Genomic DNA, 18,703 nt, shown 5'->3' with positions numbered 1-18,703 from the left:
AACTACAGGCTGCAGGCTCCCGGGGGCAAATGCATCCCTGAGCAGGCTACACGACAAGTTGCTCAGGCTGACCTGGAACTTTTGATCCTCCTAGTCAATGAAATTCCCGGAGTGTGCCATTGCACCTGGCACAACGCAGTTTTAATCAAAATTTGAATGAATTCTGGTGTATTAAAGATAAGAAAGGACTTGTATTGAAAGAAAGGTTGAAAGCCAGAGCAACAGGTACTGTGAACCGGGAGGAAGCAAAGCGACGGGCCTGGAATGGGCCCGGGTTGACCGCTCTCTGCGCGCGGGATCTCCGCCTCCCGCGGAGAAACTCGGGTCAGGGCGGCCCGGGCGGTGCTGGGACGCGGAGCGCCGCGGCTAGGAGGGCGGGCGGGGGCCTGGGCTCCCAGGCGGCGCCCACGGCGCGGGCGGGGGCCCGGCGGGCGCGCGGGGAGGCGTCTGCTCCGGGCTGGGGCGGCGCCTTCGCCTCGCAGCCGCAGGGCCGCCGACTACCCGCCGTGGGCGACATCTTGCCGAGAAGCAAAGCACCGCAGCTGGGTTTCAGCTACTGCGCCACGCGCGCCGCGGCCCCAGCGGGAGGAGGTAAGGCCTGTGGCACCCGCACCCGGAGGGTGCCTCGGGTTCCCGCTCGCTCCCGCTGGACCCGGGCCTCGGTTTCCGCCTGCGGAACCGCCCCCGGGTGACAGGCCGCCGGGTCCCCTCCCTGAAGCCGGCGCGGCCCCGCCCCCGCTCCAGACCCGCAGGGCCCCAGCCACCCCCGCGCCCCACCCCCGCCCCGGACTCCGCCCCCGACTCCGCCCCTGCCCCGGCGACCCGAGGGCGGCCGGCACCTCCCCCAGTCCCCACCCGCTCCGCCCCCGCCCCCTCCGGGCGGGGCTCCGAGTTTGAAACGCGCGGCGGGCCGGGGCCGGGCGGGTGGCCTGTGTGTCGTGTGGGCCCTTCAGGCAGCGGCTCGGAGCGGGCCGGCGGCGGATCGCGGCACCATGTCACCGGGCAGCGGGGTGAAGAGCGAGTACATGAAGCGCTACCGGGAGCCGCGCTGGGACGAGTACGCGCCGTGCTACCGCGAGCTGCTGCGCTACCGCCTGGGCCGCCGGCTGCTGGAGCAGGCGCACGCGCCCTGGCTCTGGGACGCCTGGGGCCCGGACTGCTCCTCGGACGACTCGGCCTCGTCGGCGGCGTCGGGCCCCGCGCCCCGGTGCGCGCTTGCGGACCCCGAGGAGGCCTCGGAGGCCTCGGAGCCCGCGGAGGCCTCGGCGCGGGAGGAGCCCGAGCGGCCTGCGGGGGAGCGGGGCGCGGAGGCCGGGGACGAGCAGGACGCGGCACAGCCAGGTACTGGGCCGAGGGGCACGCGTGGGACCGCGCCGGGTTGGGCGCTCGGCGTGAGCTGCCCGGCGTGTTTCTTGTAGCACTTGGGGCAGACGCTCCTGTTGTGTTCTGTTTTGTTTCACGTACGGGGAACCTGCCTGCCCCGGTGGAGCCAGAGAGCTTGGCCCCGCCTCCGCCCTCCCACCCTGGGTTTCCTTAAAGCGGTGGCTCTCGGGCGACCCAGCCGTGGCCTCTAGGCGCAGCGGGGCTCGGGTTCGCGGGCCGCAGCTCGCTGGGTGAGCCCCGACTCCGTCTGTTTATTTCTTCGCGTCCCTCGCGATGAGAGCGCTTTCATCGCCCTCCCAGAGGCGACCCGCGAGGTCCAGAACCCTGGACTGTGCCTTGTCATAATGGGGCCACAGCTCTCTGAACGAATTCTCTGACCTCTCCGCCCTGTCTCTAAGGAATGCTGTGAGCTTGGGTGCGTGGATGCGCGGTCTGCACTGGCTGCTTTCCCGTCCTGCCCACGCGCGAAAGTGCGGCCCTGTGCCTGCCGCCGTGCACGGGCGGCGCGGCGCCCTCCCCACGGCCCAGGCCCGGGTCCTGCCGCTGCCGGTTGCGAAGCTTTCAGTGTGCGCAGGAGTCCTAGGGGTGCTGGTGCCCAGAGCAGAGGGGAGAGCCTTCGCGCAGCTGGGTGACCCCGGGCTCCTTCCCGCTGCTCCGAGCACTGGCCAGGTGCCACCCGAGGTCCCCAGATTTTAAGGAGGGTCTATCGAGAAAAAAAGCACTGAGAGTTTGTTATACATTCAGTCACTGTTCTAGGAATATGAATTTCCAAAACAACTGTAAGATGTAGGGTCATAGTTTTTATCTGAATTGCATACATGAATAAGCGGAAGTCCAGGATAAACGTGAGTCGAGGAGAGGAAGCTTAGACTCAGGCCTGTTACTTCCCTCTTGGGGACTGTTTGGCTATTCTCAGTTCCTCCAAGGCAGAGCTATCTTCCTGGTATCATGTAACTTGAATCCCACTGATTCCTGGTGCTTAGCTCATTGCTGGAGATCAGAATGACAGGAGGCAGAGCCCAGTGTTGCCTCTGCTGAGTGACGTTCATGATGTTTGTGTGGTTGTGGGTCTGAGTTTGCCTGCCCGGGGATGCCCTCCTTAAGGATTACTGGTTGCCTTGGAGATACTGACTCCTCCCTGTGGTTCAGAAATTCTCCATTAAATGCTTTGGGCATCTGGGCGGAGGAAAGATGCTTTCTGCTTTCAGGACCAGCCGTTGCAGGCTCTTTGGCATTGCACGTCCCTGCTGGAACTCTCCATTCCTGTGTTGGGAAGATTAGGAGGGTTCTCAGTGAGTAGCTTTACCTTCTGGAGTGATGGCCGCTCTTGGAGTGCTGTAAAACACAAACATCTTCCTGAAGCCACTCACGTACACTGAATCTTATAGCTCTGCAAAGCTTATTACGAAAACACAGCCGTCCCCAGCCACACACCCCTCAGCTTCCTGTTGGCTGACTGCTTACAACTCTGACTTTCCTTTGGTGTCCTCTCTTTTCTTTTCCTTTCCTATTCTGCCTTCTGCTGCCTATTCTGGCCTTAAACTCTCGAGCCTGAGTGACCCCGTGCCTCAGCGTCCTAGGAGCTGGGACTACAGGCTGTGCCTCCATGCCCCACTGTGTTTTTTTCTGTATCTCTGAACAACGCGGCTTTTGTCGACATGTCTTGATTTTTTTCAGCGTTTAACGTGGCCTCTTGACTTTTGTTCTTCTCACTGCTCTCTTTAGCTGTACACATAGCAGCCGCACCTTCCCAACAGCCATGAGAGTTTGCTGGGCTCGCCGGCGGTGACCATGAGGTTGGACCTGAGGAAGTGGTTGCTCAGGCTGCTTCTCAGGCTCCTTTTTCTTCCTTTCAAATGGAGCTGCATCTGGGCTCACTGCCCTGCTCTTCTTCCTTCTTCCCTTGGGGCTTCTGACCTCCTTCTGCCTGGCCACCTCTGGATTTCCTGGGGCCTGCAGCCATCGCCTCAGGTGCGTCCTGGCCTCCCTTGGGTGGCAGCCACCACAGGGTGGCCGTCATGCTGTCTTCTTGGTCTGTAGCTCGCCTCACTGCCTGGGGAGGGTGGGAGAGGTGAGTGTGGAGGTCTTATCGACCCTCACTGGGGAGACCGTGGCTGGAGCGGCTTTCTGGGTGAGTCAGCGGTCTCGGAAGTCAGAAGGTATCGCTGTACCGCCCTGTGACTGCTGACTCCTGGTCCTCCTGGCTGGGGTCCTTGTCCTCTGAAATGGACCCCACCTGTTCCTGTCCATTGTGTTGGGCACTTGGTGGGCTGTTATGGTGGCTGCAATTTTCAGTTCTGGGACGTTTTCTTGGGTTATTTTGTAATTTCTATACATATTTGTTTTTTCCTGTCTTTCCTTGTCTGTCTTGCCGTGCTGGGGATGCAACCCAGGCCTTGCACATGCCAGGCAAGTGCTCTGCCACTGGGCCGCCCTTCAGCTCTCTCCTTCAGGTTGTTTTTAATATATATATATTTATAATTTATAATTTTTAATATATATATATTTTAGTTGTAAGATAGACACAATAACTTTATTAACTTATCTTTTATGTGGTGCTGATGAGTGAACCCAGTGTCTTACATGTGCTAGGCAAACACTGTACCACTGAGCCACAACCCCAGCCCCTTCAAGTTTTTTAAAACTGATACATATAACAAAAATTGTACATATGTATAGGGTGCCCTGTGGCGTTCCCATACATGTGTACCCATGTAGGGTTTAAATCAGGCTAAGCATGTCTAGCTTATCAAACATTGATCATTTCTTTATGTGAAAACATTCAAAACCCTTCGCTCTGGCTTTTTAAGTATGCGGTGCTCTTGTTGCCCGTGGTCCCCTGACCATACAGTGGCCACCTGAACTCCTCCTCCCGTGCAGAGTAACTTGGCTCCCGTGGCTCAGCTCTTCTGTGCTCCCTGGTCTATCTACTCTCACCTCCTCTGAGATCGACTTTTCAGATTTCACCCAGGAGTGGGCTCAGGAGGCCTTGGCCCTTCCGTGCCTGCCCCCTGCACAGGACAGGAGTTGTCCCTTTCCGTGGCTGAGCAGCACTGCCTTGTGAACATGCACTGTGTTCTCTTCTGCGGCTCCTCTCTCGAGGGACGCAGGTTGTTCCCATTTCTTGGCGCGCGTGAACGATGCACCAGTTGCTGGTGCTCTTCCACGTACCGGCCTCTCTTCCTTTGGATGTGCACTCATGATGGCATTGCTGGATCGTTTTTGGATTTTGAAGGCACTTCCATACCGTCTTCCAGGATGGCTGTGCCACCAGCAGCATGCCAGGGTTCCCTTCTCCCTGCACCCTCGCTGACTTGTCTTTTTGATGTCAGCGTCCTCACTGGAGTGGAGTGGGTTTGCGTTTCCCTGATGGCTAGTGACGTTGAACATATTTTTATATCTCCTTTTGAGAAATGTTTGTTTAGGTCTGTTGCCCATTTTAAATTGGATTATTTGTGGGTTTTTGCTATTGAGTTCTTATATATTCTGGATACGAATCTCTTCTCAGATGTATAGTTTGTGTTTTCCTTTCTTTCTGCATTCCTTAATTAGATGTGAGACTTTGTGAATTTATCCTCTAATTTTTAAATTTTTCTTTCCCAATTTTCATCTTTTTAAAAAAAATTTTTTTTTCTGGGTAACATTCAATTCAACCGGATCTTCTAATTCTATTATTGCATTTTCATTTGTGGGATTCTTTTTTTTTTCCAAACTGAAGATTCCGTGACCCAGCTTCCCTCCCTCCCTCCCCGCTTTCTCCCCCGTGTCCCCCCCCCCCCCCCTGTCTTCCCCCCCCCCCCTGTCTTCCTCCCCCCCCCCCCAGCCTCCCTTCCTGCCTCCCTGTCTCCTTCCTACCCTCTTTTTTGTTCCTTTTTGAAAACAGAGTCTGTTTTTGGTTCAGGTGCAGAGTGTCTTCCTTGCAGGATGTTACTAGGTGGCTTGCTTGCTTCTCTGTGTTGCTGCATTGCTGTCTGGGTCCCCTGTCCTCTGCTGTTTTTGTCTTTGGCTTGTGATTCTGTATTGCATGGTTAGCTTTTTCAAGTGTATGGTGATTCTCAGGTCCTTGTTCTGCTTAGGAGAGCGTCAAGAAGGCTCTTTGGAAGTTCCCTGCATGTGTGGGGGTGGCAGTGCTGGGTGTGGGACCCCAGAGCCAACTAGACTGTCTCTGTGCCTTATTTATTGGACCTAAGGGTGCTTTCCCACTGAGCCACCTCCCAGCCCTGTTTTTATTTTTGGGACAGGGTCGAAGTTGCCCGCCTGCTCCTGAGTCGCTGGGATGACAGGTGTGTGTCACCTTGACAGACTTGAGTTGAACCTTTTCTCCAGCAAAGTGTACACGGTGGGTCTTAAACATTTTGTTTGAAATGAGAAAAGCCAGTCTCCACCGGTGCCCCTGCTCTTCCAGCTCTTTCCGGCTTCCCTTCCAGTGTCCCCGCCCTCCCTGTTCAGACTTCTTGGTGGCTTTGGTTTTGAACATTCTGTGTCCCCATTTCACAGGGTAGAGTTTGGCTCTTGGGTGAGGCCTTTTCAGTTTGGGAGCTTTGCAGTTTAGTGAGACTCTCACCGTGTTTTTTTTTTTGTGTGTGTGTTTGGTTTTGTTTTTGTTTTTTTTTGGTACCCAGTATTGAACCCCAGGGTGCTCAACCCAGCCTTCCCACCCTGTTGCTGTTTTGAGACAGGGTCTCCCTAAGTTGCCCATGCTGGCCTCAAACTTACAATCCTCTTTCCCTCAGCCTCCCAATCACTTGGATCACAGGCATGTGCCACCGCATCCGGCCCTGCTATTGTTTTCTCTGCTCTAGTTGCTTTATTCTTTTGTTTTTCTATAATTTGTGGTGGGAGGTGTACATCCTGGATCAAACCTATAACATTTTTTTTTTTTAAATTGGAATTTTTCGTTTGTTTCTGGGAGAACTCCTGAATTTTAATCTTCCAAGCCCTGTATTGAAATTTTCAATTGCACCATCCCAGTTTCAAATTCCTAAGAGATAAAACAATGCTGTTTTGGTCCCAGGGGTTTTAATTTTTTCCTCCAATTTTTGAATCTTGTTTTCCCCCTCACCCCGAAAAAGGTGGTGGTGGGCAACAGCCATGAGCCTGCTTGGAGACCTGGGAACCTGCCTCATCTTCTGTTTTGTCTCCTGCTGGGGGCACCCAGGTGCTGGCTGCACCTTGGAGGTGAGCCCTGAGCCTGCTTCCTCGAGGGACGTGGAACCCTGTAGTCAGAAGAGGGCCCAGCTGCTCCTCGGGGCACTGGGGATGTTGTCATTATTCTCGTGGCTCTCATGTGACCTTCCCCAGGTGGCCCTCCAGCCCCTTGCCTCAGGGGAAGAAGCCTGGAGGAGGGAGAGGTGCTTCTAATCCTGTCTTCAGGAATGTTGTCACCCCTGACTTCCTCTCTACCTGGGACCTGGATGGGGCCTGTGCTTCCTGCCCTCCAGCAACCCACATGCCCTCAGGGTAGAAGAGAAACACCCCTTCTGAACAGAATTGCCGTGACAGCCGCTTGAACTGGGCTCCCGTCTGGTGCTCTGGTTTCTGTGGCCTCAGCCCTGCCCTGGCGCCTGGCCTTGGGATGCCTTGTCTGACTTCAGCCTCTGCCTAGCTGGAGCCGCTGAGTCCACCCCATGCAGGGACTCTCCCTGCACCTGGCCCTCCTGGCCACCTGTGCTGGCCTCTTAGAACACTGTGCTGGGAGCTGGCGGGGTCTCTGCTGCCCTTTGTGATCTGTCTGCACCTCTCCAACCTGTTCTGGCCCCAGAAGTTACAGAAGTCTGCCCTGGCCCAGCGGGAAGACGGAAGCACAGCCCTGTGGCACTGGTGGAGGGGCGTGTGGGCGGGTGCTGGCCGGTGCTGGGCCTTTGGGAGGACGGCCTTCCCCGGGAACCTGCTGCCTCCCAGGCCCTGGGGCCTCGCTCCTGTCCAGGTTGCCTGGTCTCCAGGCAGTCAGGATTGGTCAGCCAGGGGGCGGGCTGTGTCGGCCTCTTCCTCCACTGTCCAGGGTTCTGCCGGCACCAACTGCCGTCCTCACCGCCCTCCTCCTTTGCCCTTTGCCCTGGGTGGGCTGGGGAGGAAGAGGCCACATGCACATGGTTTCTCAGCTCATTTGATCCCTACCACTTGCTTTATTTGTATTTTTCCTTCCTTCCTTTGTGGGCTTACCAGGGTTTGTGAACTCGTTTAGTTCTCCCCGAGGCCCTTGTCCGGCTGTGTGGACTCTCGTGTCTTCCATCGAGTGGCGATCTTGTTCCTTGCTTTCATTTCCTTTGGGCTTGCTTTGCTCACTCCTACTTTATCAGGTGGATTTTTGGTTGCTTTTCCTCTGTTCCCACCCACTTTTTGATGTAGTCATTTCAAAGCTGTGAGTTTCCTGAGTATTGCTTCAGCTACATCCTACAAGTTCTGTCATCCAGTGTTTTGACTCAGCTAAACACATTTTCTGATTTTCATTATGATTCCTAAAGTCACAAAAATTGATGAAATTTCACACTTATGGTCAGAACATAGACGAGGAAATATAATTATCTTTAAAAAAACCCTATATTCCAGAAACTGACTACAGATATGCTAAGGGCGGCGCTGTTATTTTATTTTGTTTTATTTTGAAACAGGGTCTGGCCAGGTTGGACTGATGCTCCTCCCACTTCAGCCTCCCAGAAGCCAGGATCTGGGAGGTGTGGCCACTGCATCTGGCTGATGAGGACACTTTGGGAAAGTTCCCGATATGATCAGAAATAAGGAGAGGATGTCCTCCGCCCTGCTGCTGTAGTGCTTTGTGCTTCTGCACGTGGTTGGACAGGCAGAACATGCAGCTCCCACCCTGCAGGGTGCTGGCTCCTGACTGAACACCTTCAGGCCACGGTGTGGTCTCTACCCGTGGCCACTCAGAAGTGTTCTTATGTATAAAAATGGAAGAGGGTTTTAAAAGTCTAGCTTAATTACCTTGTGGTTTAAGAATATATTGCATATGTTGTGTATAACTGTACATGTTCCATGGAGCATATTCTGCAGCTGTTGGGCCCACACGTTGTGCACCCAGTAGGTCATATTCATTCATTCTGGTCAAATGTTTCTAAACAGACTGTGCAGTAAGGGTTCCTGCGCTGAGGGCCTGTCCCTCGCTGACTCAGGTGTCACTGAACCCGTGGGCTCTGGCCAGCGCAGCCTCAGTGTATTTACTTTAAATTACCTTAAACAGGCGCTCAGCAGCCGCCCGTGGTTAGAGGCTGCCGCATAGCAGGTTGTAAATGGAGACAGAGTTTGTTTGAATGTCCGTCAGTTGCCTGGAGAGAGGCAGAGCTGGTGGGGAATGCTGTTTTTGTTGGTCTGAAATGTCTTGATTTTTAAACTTCATTCTTTCAAATAGGATTTTAAAAACACATACTTATGTGCAATTATCCTGTACCAGACACTATTTTAAGAGTTTTATAAATATTCAGATTATAGTGATACGTTCTCCTTATTTCCCGCCTTTGCCTCCTGCTGCAGATAATTCCCAAGGGTGTCTCTTCCTTTAGGTGTGGAGGGCGGGACATGGTCACTCCGTGGTCTGAGATGGCAGGTCCAGCATCTCCAGGCGTGTCCCGGCCGGCCCTGCCTCTCTGCCTGCTCATGTGTCCCTGTCGTCTTCGATGCCCTGGGAGTTGAGTTGGGGCATTTGTGGGGCTCCTTTGGGGCTGAGGCTGCAGGGGACAGTCAGTCCTGTGCTGGGTCCCGTGGACAGGGTTTTCTTGGGATCACGTTCTGTGGCCATTTTATGCCCTTAGCAGGGAGAATTGGCCAGGCCATAGTCACCAGGATGGCGCTGGGCTGCCCTGGCCTGCTCTGTGGCCCCTTGCCCTCACACGGCACAGCCTGGCTGCCCGGTGTGGCCCCCGCACCTCCCCTCACATGGTCTCCCTGCGACGGTGTCCCTGTCCACTGCTCTTTGCTTTCTCGCTCTTTCTCAGCTTCCCTCCTGGTGGTCTTCCCACTTTCCCGGCCTTCCTCTGTCTGCTCTTTAGGTAGCTGACGCTGGCCCCCGTGTGCCCTTCTCACTTCCGGTGGCTCAGGCCACCTTGGAGCTTCCAGTCACTGTGCTCTCGTCCAGCGTCATCTTCCTCCTGTGCTCACGCTGCGTGTCCAGCAGGCCATTCCCTCTCCTGGGCACCTCTTCTCATCCTTGGACCTCGGAGGGCGGCGTGACCATCCACTCAGAGCTCCTGGCCTGGTGTACCCCCTGGGCCGCGTGTGTCACAGGGCCCGGTTCAGGCCCTGCTCCGCTCCCTGCTGGCTGGCCATCCCCAGCCGGTTGCCATCTTTCCTGGCTGGCCCCTCTGCTCCTGACCTGACGTATTTGTAGCCAGGTGCCTCATTCCTAAGTCAGGTAGGACCACATTATTCCTCAGCTTGAAATTCCTCAGTGATTCTCCATTTGCAGGAGAAAATGAAAGCTCCTGAGTTCTGTGTGGGAAGTCTGTGCTGCTGCCCGCAGGCCTCCGTCCCTGGGCTCTCAGTGGACGTAGCAGGTCCAAGTGTGTGCCACCTACCTTCCCAGTTCCCTGCTGCCTTTAAGGAGCACCTCCCGCTCCTGGGCTCTCCTGTTTCGCCTGGCCAGCCCCGGTTCATCCTTTGTACAGGACGCTGTTTTGTTTTTTCCTCTTTATAAATACTTTTAGGTGTTGATGGACACAACACCTTTATTTTATTTTTTATTTTTCTGTGGTGCTGAGGATCGAACTCAGGACCCCATGTGTGTGAGGCAAGTGCTCCACCACTGAGCTACAACCCCAGCCCTGTACCAGGTCCCTCTTGCTTCTGGGGTGAGCTGGGTCCTGCAAGGAAGAAGGGGTGCTCGTCAGCATGTCAGGGCCAGGCCCCGCCCACCCTGTGCCGCCCCTCGCCTTGATCCTGAGGGACCCTCTTTCCCAGCGAGTGCACTTAGGCTCTGTAGGTGGAACCTGGTGTCCTGTCTCCTCCCTGCACTCCACCGTGGGGCTTAAAGAGATGGGCATATGCTGGGCCCCGGGCTGGGACGTGCGTCCCCTGCCCCTCAGGGTTTGCAAGGAGCGCGAAGGGTGGTGGAGCCGGTCAGCGCTGGTGGGAATGGCAGACGGCCTGCAGGTGTCTTCGGTCAGGGCTGCTGTGCCCGGACTGCTCGCCCAGGGTCCACTGTGCTCCAGAGAAGTGAGGAAGTAGGTCAGAGTGCAGTCTGGCTCGTGGAGGGGACCAGGCCTCGGCAGCAGTCTGTACAGGTGTCGGGAGAGGCGAGCTCTGTGGCCTCTGGAGGGAGGAGTGCCCCTGAGGCTGGGACGCCCGGCTCAAGTCCAGGCAGGAAGCAGACGGGCTCCCGAGGGCTTATACCAAGCATTTTATTACAAAGGAGAGGCTTATAAAAATTAATGGTACGATCCTAAAGGGTAACTAAGGGAGTCAGAGCTGTTCTGAGGGTCCCTCCTGTCAGATCCACCTCAGACTGGGCAGCCACGTCCTCGCTGGTTCCCAGTTCTGCTGGCAGAACTTAGGGCTCTGTAGACCTTGGGGCTGACTCCAGCTGTTGGGGAGCCCCTCAGTGCAGTCTGCCTGGTTTGCTTTTCATTCTGGGGATACAGAGCTGTCGCCCAGGAACGTGAGGCACCGTGGAGACTGACTGCTTACTGTTGTGACAGGGGTCTTCAGGTCAGGGTGGCCAGCCAGCTCCTAAGAGCAGGTGAGCAGTGTTTCCATGACCATGAGTATTAAAGAGAAATAGCCAGTAGTCCCAGCTACTTAGGGGATAGAGGCAGAGAATTTGAGTTCAAGGCCAGCCAGGGCAATTTAGTACCTGACTCATAGAAAAGGGCCGGGTGTATCTCAGTGGCGGAGTGCCAGCCTAGCATGTGCCAGGCCCTGGTTCAGACTCCAGTACCGCACAGAAATGTGACCCTGCAACTCTAGTAACTAAAAAACAACGTTTGGAGCCGCCCAGTGGTGACAGGCAACCTCCCCTGAGGCAGTGCCTTTGGGGACTGGAGTTGGCGTGGAGGAAGCTCCAGGCCTTGCCACTCCACCTGTGCGGGTCAGGGAGGTGCCACACTGCAGGAGACAGTGGCCAGCTTGCTTTGGAACAGACCGGTTCAGTGTCGGGACTTGTTTTAAGATGGGATGAAGGCTTGAAAGGTCTGTGCGCGTGTTTCTGTGCTAGTGGAGCCTGGGAGTTGAGCCCTCGGGTAGTGTTGCTGGCTTGAAGGAACACGATATTGCAACCCAGACAGGGTAACTACACGTCAGCTGTTTTCAAGGTATTTTCCTCTTGTTTTATCCCTTTTTCCAAAAGCACTGCCAGTGAAAGACGTAGAAGAAAAGCCCAAGCAACAAACCCAAGTGAAAGAGACAGACAGGTCACCCGCCGGCGTCAAGCCCCGACAGCAACCAAGTGCCTTATTTGCTAGAGGAAATAGGAAAGCGGTCAGAAGCCCCCAAAGATCATCCAGTAAAATAAAAGAAAACAAGCACCCATTTGCCCTTTATGGCTGGGGAGAAAGACAGATGGACACCGGAAGCCAGAAGACTCACAACGTCTGTGCGTCTGCCTCAGTGCATGAGGTGCGGGCCTGCCTTTCTGCTCCCCTGGACGGGGCTGGCCGTGTGCTCCACTGGAGGTCACTGGGATGCTTTGGGTCTGGGAGGTCCTGGGGTGGGGCGGAGGCCAGGGAAGTCCAGAACTAGGCCTGGTCACCAGCAGGAGGTTCCGGGTGCTGCTGCCTAGAGCAGGGTGTTTGGGCCGTACACTAGACAATACCAGGTTCTCGAGTTCCCAGGGCTCAGGGGTGCAAAGGACAAGTGCAGCAGGGCCGGACTTGCTGCTGGCCCCTTGCAGAGGCTCAGTGTCCTTTGGCTTCGACCAGCTGGTGTCCAGAACTGCCTGCTGGTCTGCTCACCCAGCGTCTGCCAGTCCCCTTTCCTGCTTGCCCATGAGGGGTGTGTTTTCTCCCAGGGGCTTTGGTCCTCTGACTAGGCGCTGTCTGTCCTCTGTCGGGACCTGGAGCGTCTCAGAGGGGAGGACCCTGTGTGTGAGTCCCTCAGTGGCACTGACGCTGTGACAGAGCAGAGGGGACAGGAGCCACCAGCCGAATGGCCATTAAATAGGCTTCCCTGAACTCTCACCCAGCAGATGGTGTTGTTTGGAGTGAAATTTGAGGCCACTAGGCTGTTTTTCCAAGGACCTCTGACAGTCCCTGGGGCTGAGTTTAATGGGATCTGCCGTTAGAGGGTGGAGCCTGGTGAACTGGTTAGAGGGTGTCTCCAGGGTGCTGGTTTAGAAGGTGGGAGCTCCTCACCCAGCCTTCTGGAGCTGAGCCCGCTGCTCATGGGTTCTACCCACGTCCAGTTTCCTGTTGCTCAGTGTTGCCGTCGCTGGTCACGCCAAGCCTGGCGTCTGGTGCGCGTGTTCCGTGGGAGCTTCAGTGTGCAGGCCAGCAAATGGGCAGGTGCTCTCGGCAGTGAGCGTGGATCGCGGACTCACTCTGCTGTTTCCCCTCCCTAGATTCACGAGTCCGCATTACGCGCCAAGAGCAGGAGGCAGGTGGAGAAGAGGAAGCTGGCGGCACAGAGGCAGCGGGCGCACTCGGCGGCAGAGGTAGAGAAGAGCAGAGCTCCGCGGGCGCCCCCAGCGGAGAGCCCCTGGGTGACCGAGTACATGCGCTGCTACTCAGCACGGGCCTAGACCCGCCGTCCTGCACCGGGGCCAGACCGGCCGAGCTGGACCTGGCCAAGACCGCCATCAGGCAGGGAACGGCCAGAGGCTGTTGTGTGGATGGAGCTTGTCACCTACCTCAGCCGTAGGGCAGAAGGTCAAAGCCATAGACACCAGTCACTCGCAAAGACGAGCCCCAGCCTCTGGTATTCTTGTGAGAGTTGTGTCTGAGCGTCTCGCCTTTGAGGTACTGACACCAGATGCCTTTAAACGGCTATGAGGCTCCCTTTCCCCTCTGGCTGGCGCGGGTGAGCTGTGTCACCCACCCTAGGGGCCTCTGACTCACACGTCCTGCACGAGATTTGTGTTAACTGGCACATGTGGTTTCCTTTGTGAGAGAGCACCAAGCAAACAGCACTCACCATGACCTTGAGTCCATGACTCAGCACCACCTGGAGTCCAGTTCTCCCCAGGAGCGCGGGTCCACGTAGGGTGAAGCAGGGCCGTGGTGGCTACTGGCAGGTGAAGAGGTGCTTATGTTCCAGCCCGCGCCACCTCCCGTGGGTCCTGGGGTTCGAGGATTGGGCTGGTGAGGCCCCGCTGCTCTGGATGGCTCTAGGCACCCCTCGTACTTTAACAGTCACACACATTCCCGTAGACGCAGCGCCAGGCACTGTGTTTGGGTGGCAGTGCCGTTGCGCAGGTCAGTGGCACCTCCTTTTAACTACAGCATTTCCCTTTAGAACACTGAGCTTCAGCCAGCCGCGGTGACGGGCTGTGGACTCTAGCCTCTCCTGCGATAGCCGGCAGAACACGTAGAACTCGTACCCTGAAACCACGTGGTGTAACCTGGGATTGGCCCGTGGGAAGGCACAGTGGAAGACGCGGTTAGAGACGCTGCCGCCTTCTCCCTCTTCTTCCGCAGCACTCGGTCTTGACGGTGTGATGTTCGTGCTTCAGGTTGAACTGTCGTTTGGGTCCTGGCCAGCACCTTTCAGGAGTGCAGGGACGGGAGCAGGCACAGCCGTGCCCCAGCAGTGCTGGTCCTGTTTGCGTGGAAAATGGTCTTCACGCTCATTTCCCAGGTGGTGGCCTCTCCACTGGCGAGGCCTGTCCAGGAAGGACCAGGGCAGGTGCTCTAGGAGCCGAGCCGGTGCTTGGCCTCCAGCTTAGCACCTCGGGGGTGAGTGGAAGCTGGCGTCGCACCTGAGGCTAGGCAGGCCTTGGTTCTCACTCAGGGTCTCCGAAGTCCAATGCTCTGGGCACGCAGACCAGTTTCATTCACATCAGTCACCATCTTGTCACCGTGTCACGCTGTGAGTGTGCATCCTGGGAATCTGAGCACTTGCACGGTCTCGAGGTGGATTCTGTATGGAGAACGCGCCTTGTTGAGCAGTGTGCTCACCAAGAGGAAGTTCTACACGTTGTCCCACACACTGGCTAGGAAGTCTGGTGAACTTTGGTTCAACCTGTCACACATTTTCAAATGCTGTGGGGACCTGTGGGTCACAGGATCACGCCAGGGCGGTGGTGTGGCTCTGGCAGTTTCTCCCACTGGCTGAGCCTCAGGTTGCCTCTGACCATCACAGGAAGGTGGCCGGGGTGCAGGCCTGGCACCCGCCTCCTCCAGCCCGGGTCCGCGGGACGTCTAGAAAACGTACGCCTTTGTGCGCTTTCCCCTGAACTCCAAGCGGAAGTGAGCGAGCCTGGAAGGCAGACGGGCCAGTTCCCCCTTCCTTTCAGGAGAAGACAAGCGAACAAGGTCGTTAAGGGATTTCTGATGTGCACGAACCAAGCGTAGCTGAGTGTAGTACCTCGGTCCCTCCTGCCCGAGTCCTCGGTGGTCGAGATCCTCCTTTCCCTTTCCCAAGGACACAGTTACTTTTTGAGCCTATGAATTTTTAAAAGTTGTGACAATGTGACATTCCTACTTTCTTCTTATTACTGGGAACTGATGATGTGCTTGTGTTCCCAATTCTTGGGACATGTAAGACAGGGAGATGGTTTAAAGCTGCCTTCAGGTTGGAAAAATAAAACTGGTTGAGAATCCAGTGTTATTTAAAATAAATGCTACATAAAGTCTTTTTAAATTTTTGGCTTTAAGTTCTTAATTAAAACAATTTGCCATAAACCTGCTTTTTGGGTTTTGTTAATTTTACACTGAAGCTGCTCGTGGAATATTGAGGTGATAACGTCTAGCCAGCCCTCTGCTGGACCAGCGCGACCGGAGGGAGTGGGGCTGGAGGAGTGAGGCTCTCCTGGGCGTCCACTGCCCTGGCTGGAGCCGTCTGGGCCCAGGTCCTGGACAGTTCATGGGACTGAGCTTGCGAGGCTGCAGGGGAGAGAGCAAGCCTGGACTGCCGCCCACGGAAGCCATGGCGGCTCCATCCGTAGTCGGGAGTGTCCTCGCTGTGGCCCCGTGGAGCACACAGGCTGAACGGGTGGACTTGGAACCCCGGGCACTTGGACACCAGAGAGTGTCAGGGTGACGGCTTTCCCGGCGGCCGACACCTCTGTGTGAAGTAGCAACACCAGGGCTGACCGCAGAGTAGTTGGCTTCCAAGGGCCAGTGCCGGACCGTGTGAGGTCCTTGTCATGGAGTCTGGTCAGTGAGCATGAAAAAGGATCCTGAAAATATGACCCGGGCACATGGAAGTTCTGCATCCGAGATGGATTTTTGTGTGGAAGGGTAACTGGAGTTTCTAGGAGTGAGGACGTGGATACCTGGCCCTGTGGCCAGGGTGGAGTTCTGGCCCAGCTCTGCCCCTTCAGGCCTGCCGGGGGAGGTGGCAGAAGGCTGCCCAGTCCTTCAGGCCTCCTTACTGCAGACGCTGGGTGCCCTCCTCAGCAGCACGGCTGTGTCTGGAGAGCCCCCGTCGGCAGCCCCTGGATCCTGGCCTGGCTGGTGAGGACTTCTGGTTGTCTTTCCTAGAACAGTGTTTTTAGCTGAGATTTTTAGCATTTACTTGGAAAAATGTGAATAAAATGGACATTAGGCCAAGCCTTGTTTTGAGAAGCAGTTCTGGTTAGTACGCTTGAACAGTGCACCATGCTGGTGCCTGCGTCCAGCAGACCTGCTGCGGTCCAGGAGAGCTGTGTGCTCAGCCCAGACTGGGTGGCCCTGGTGCTTCCTGACTTGGGCTCATGCTTTCTTGTTCTGGAAGTCGTGCAAGTGACAGTGAGAGCTGTGTAGTGCCAGAGATGTGGGGGTGGGAACGGAGCTCCCCGCACAGCCCCGGATATGGTTTCCTCCTGGGGAGCCGGGGAGCCAGGCGGCCATGCGGGCTGGGCCCGGGAGCCCTGTGTACGGGTGTGTGCACACGCCATGACCTTTGGCACGAATAGGGGTGGCTGCTACATACCTCCGTCTGCTCTGTCACTCCGTCTGACCTCACTACTGACCTGCTGGGCACCTGGTTCTGCCCACAGGAGAGCCAGGCTGCTGGACAGCTGTGACCTCCAGTCTGACAGAAGCCAGAGCCTGTTCTTGCAGGACTGGAGACCGCTTTTCTGGAATCCACACTTGTGCTTCCTGAAGATGTGGCGACCTGGGTGTCCTTCCGGGGCAGGGGCCTCAGGAAGGGCACTGGGTCTGCTCCCAGCAGAGGCAGCCTCTGCCACTGCGTTAGGGGCTGCAGACAGCCCCAGGCTGTCTTGAATGGGCACGGCATCTGGACGGGCTCCTTGCCTCTGCCATCCAGAGCTGACCCTGACAGCAGCAGGTGACACCCTTACGTGAGACCCTGGAGGGGACCAGTTTGAGAATTCGCTTTAGCATCACTTTTCAAAGTAAACTATTCAAGGAATTGAGAAAAAAACCCTTAAAATATCTAAAACGGATACATACTGATACTTTTAGCCAAATAGCGTCTCTGTGCTTGTTTGATGGTGGCGCACACTCGCTGGGAAGCTTCTGAATTAAGTTTCCAGTCCAGCTCAGAGCCACGGAGGAAAGACATGCAGGGTGCGAGCGCGAGTGCAGGAACTGGTTCTGGGCTTGACCCTTGGGGTGCTCCACCCCTGGGCCACGTCCCCTGCCCTTTTATTTTTCACTGAGACAGGTTCTAAGTTGCCAAGACTGGCCTGGGATGGTGATCCTCCTGCCTCAGCCTCCTGGGCCGTGGAATCAGAGGTGAGGCCACTGTGCCCAGCGTGAAGAATGCTTTTTAACCCCTCTGACCTAAATAATAGCGTATTTCAACCTCAGAGACAGATTTCACTCTCTGTTTTTTGCATTGGCATTTTGAAATATGAGGACGATCTTTGCAACACAGTAGATAGATGTCCCTGCCCCACACCCACCAGGCCTTGCTGGGTCAAATCCTGGCCTGCTTGGTGACCAATTGTAGGAAGGCATCAACAAGATTTATGAGCTTTCTCGTTAAGTGGGACCCTTTTAACACGAACTCAAGTCTGTGGGTCTCCGGAAAATAACAGGACAGGCAGGTGGGGAGGGGGCACCCATGACCCACCACCTGGCGGCCGGCAGGAGGGTGCAGGGGCAAGGCCAGCCTGGCAACTCAGCAGACCCTGTCTTGACCAAAGTAAGAAGGGCTGGGGATGTGGCTCCGTGGTGGGACACCCGGGGTTCAGCGTGAAGGAAGTAAAACAAAGAACAGCAGAGTGAAGGATTCGAGCTGAGGCAGGTGCCCTTAGGCCCAACTCCAGTGGTCTTTCCTGCAGGAAGAGCAGACGGACCAGCAAGGGGCAGCAGGGAGAGGGGCTCCTGTGCTGGCACCTCTGTCTGCTGGGTGGGAAGCGCAGCCCGTGGGCCCGCGACGCTCCTGACCTGGCCTAGGGGAGAAGCCCTGAAGCCAGCCGAGGTGGGACAGCGCCAGCTCAGGCACACGCCAATCTTTATTTCGGTCACTGGTGAAGGGCGACTGATCCAGCCTCTAAGTGTGGGCGGGTCACTGCCGAGTGGTAAGGGGGGTTGAATAAGTACGGCCGGGCACCGAGGCCGGCGCCTGCGCGTCGTGGCAGCACACCTCTGCGGACACCGGTGTCTGTGTTAAACGGTACCACCCACACCCAGCGCACTGTCCTGTCCCCAGGAGACGCCGGAGAGGACGCCCAGCACGGAGCGCGTTCTCGCGGAGGGGGCGTGGCCGTGGGGCGGGAGGCTGGAGCGTGCGCACGTCTGAGGGGGTGTCCCTCGCGTCAGTCATTACGTGGCTGTGGGCCGCCTCTGCCAGCTGCAGCAACGTCCCCACGAGATCTCCCGCACGGAGGAGGAGCTGGTGGTAAGAGCTCCAGGTTCCTCAGGCTCTGGCCACCGCGTCCCAACACCAGTCAGACGCCTGAAAAACGGGAAGAGCCATTCAGAACGTGCACACTTGCAAGGGCAGTACACCGAGCCGGGCGCTGGAGGAGCTGGGCACACTTCTTCGTGCTCAACACCATGCCCATTGGGCAGAGCTGACCTCGGTGAGGGGCACGCTGTGGCGTGGCCGGGGAGGGGCCTTTGAAGTCCACAGCGACACGTACTGCTTTATGAGCGAGTCTCATGCTGGGGCAACAGGCACCCCATCAAGACTGGAGAACCTGAGGAGTCCCCGGGCTGGCACCAGGGTGGGTTGGCCTGGCTGCTCAGGTCCCCAGGTGCCCTGCCGTCCTCTGAAAGGCCCAAGAAGCTCCTGAGTGTGGACTCTGCCAGTCAGCCCTGGC

At 56.6% G+C, this 18,703-nt stretch overlaps 2 protein-coding genes across 4 annotated transcripts in view; one reads left to right on the top strand and one right to left on the bottom strand.

Moving 5' to 3' along the window:
- The first annotated feature begins 493 nt into the window (after positions 1–493).
- Positions 494–15,165, top strand: Ccsap (centriole, cilia and spindle associated protein). The gene is made up of 4 exons (XM_047520343.1): positions 494–591; positions 954–1,341; positions 11,678–11,946; positions 12,887–15,165. The coding sequence occupies exons 2-4, from the start codon at positions 993–995 to the stop codon at positions 13,064–13,066; spliced, it is 798 nt and encodes a 265-aa protein (XP_047376299.1). The 5' UTR covers positions 494–591; positions 954–992; the 3' UTR covers positions 13,067–15,165.
- Positions 11,728–18,703, bottom strand: part of Rab4a (RAB4A, member RAS oncogene family) — a 29,754-nt gene continuing 22,778 nt past the window's right edge. For 2 of the 3 annotated variants that reach the window (XM_047520346.1, XM_047520345.1), the window contains exon 8: positions 11,728–18,336. The gene's annotated coding sequence lies outside the window, so the exon portion shown is untranslated. The remainder of the gene's footprint in view (positions 18,337–18,703) is intronic. The other variant, XR_007104293.1, reaches the window with a different exon arrangement.

The sequence above is a fragment of the Sciurus carolinensis genome, chromosome 12 (assembly GCF_902686445.1).
Source record: "Sciurus carolinensis chromosome 12, mSciCar1.2, whole genome shotgun sequence".
In the NCBI taxonomy this organism is placed as follows: domain Eukaryota; kingdom Metazoa; phylum Chordata; class Mammalia; order Rodentia; family Sciuridae; genus Sciurus; species Sciurus carolinensis.
The sequence above is the reverse complement of the archived record's forward strand: the minus strand, read 5'-3'. Positions and strand labels throughout refer to the sequence as shown.

Bases quoted from the DNA above. Each gene is read 5' to 3' on its own strand.
- Ccsap (XM_047520343.1), top strand. From the start codon at position 993: ATGTCACCGGGCAGCGGGGTGAAGAGCGAGTACATGAAGCGCTACCGG. The intron at 1,342-11,677 runs GTACTGGGCCGA...TTTTTCCAAAAG, and splicing joins GCAGGACGCGGCACAGCCAG to CACTGCCAGTGAAAGACGTA. The intron at 11,947-12,886 runs GTGCGGGCCTGC...TCCCCTCCCTAG, and splicing joins CGTCTGCCTCAGTGCATGAG to ATTCACGAGTCCGCATTACG.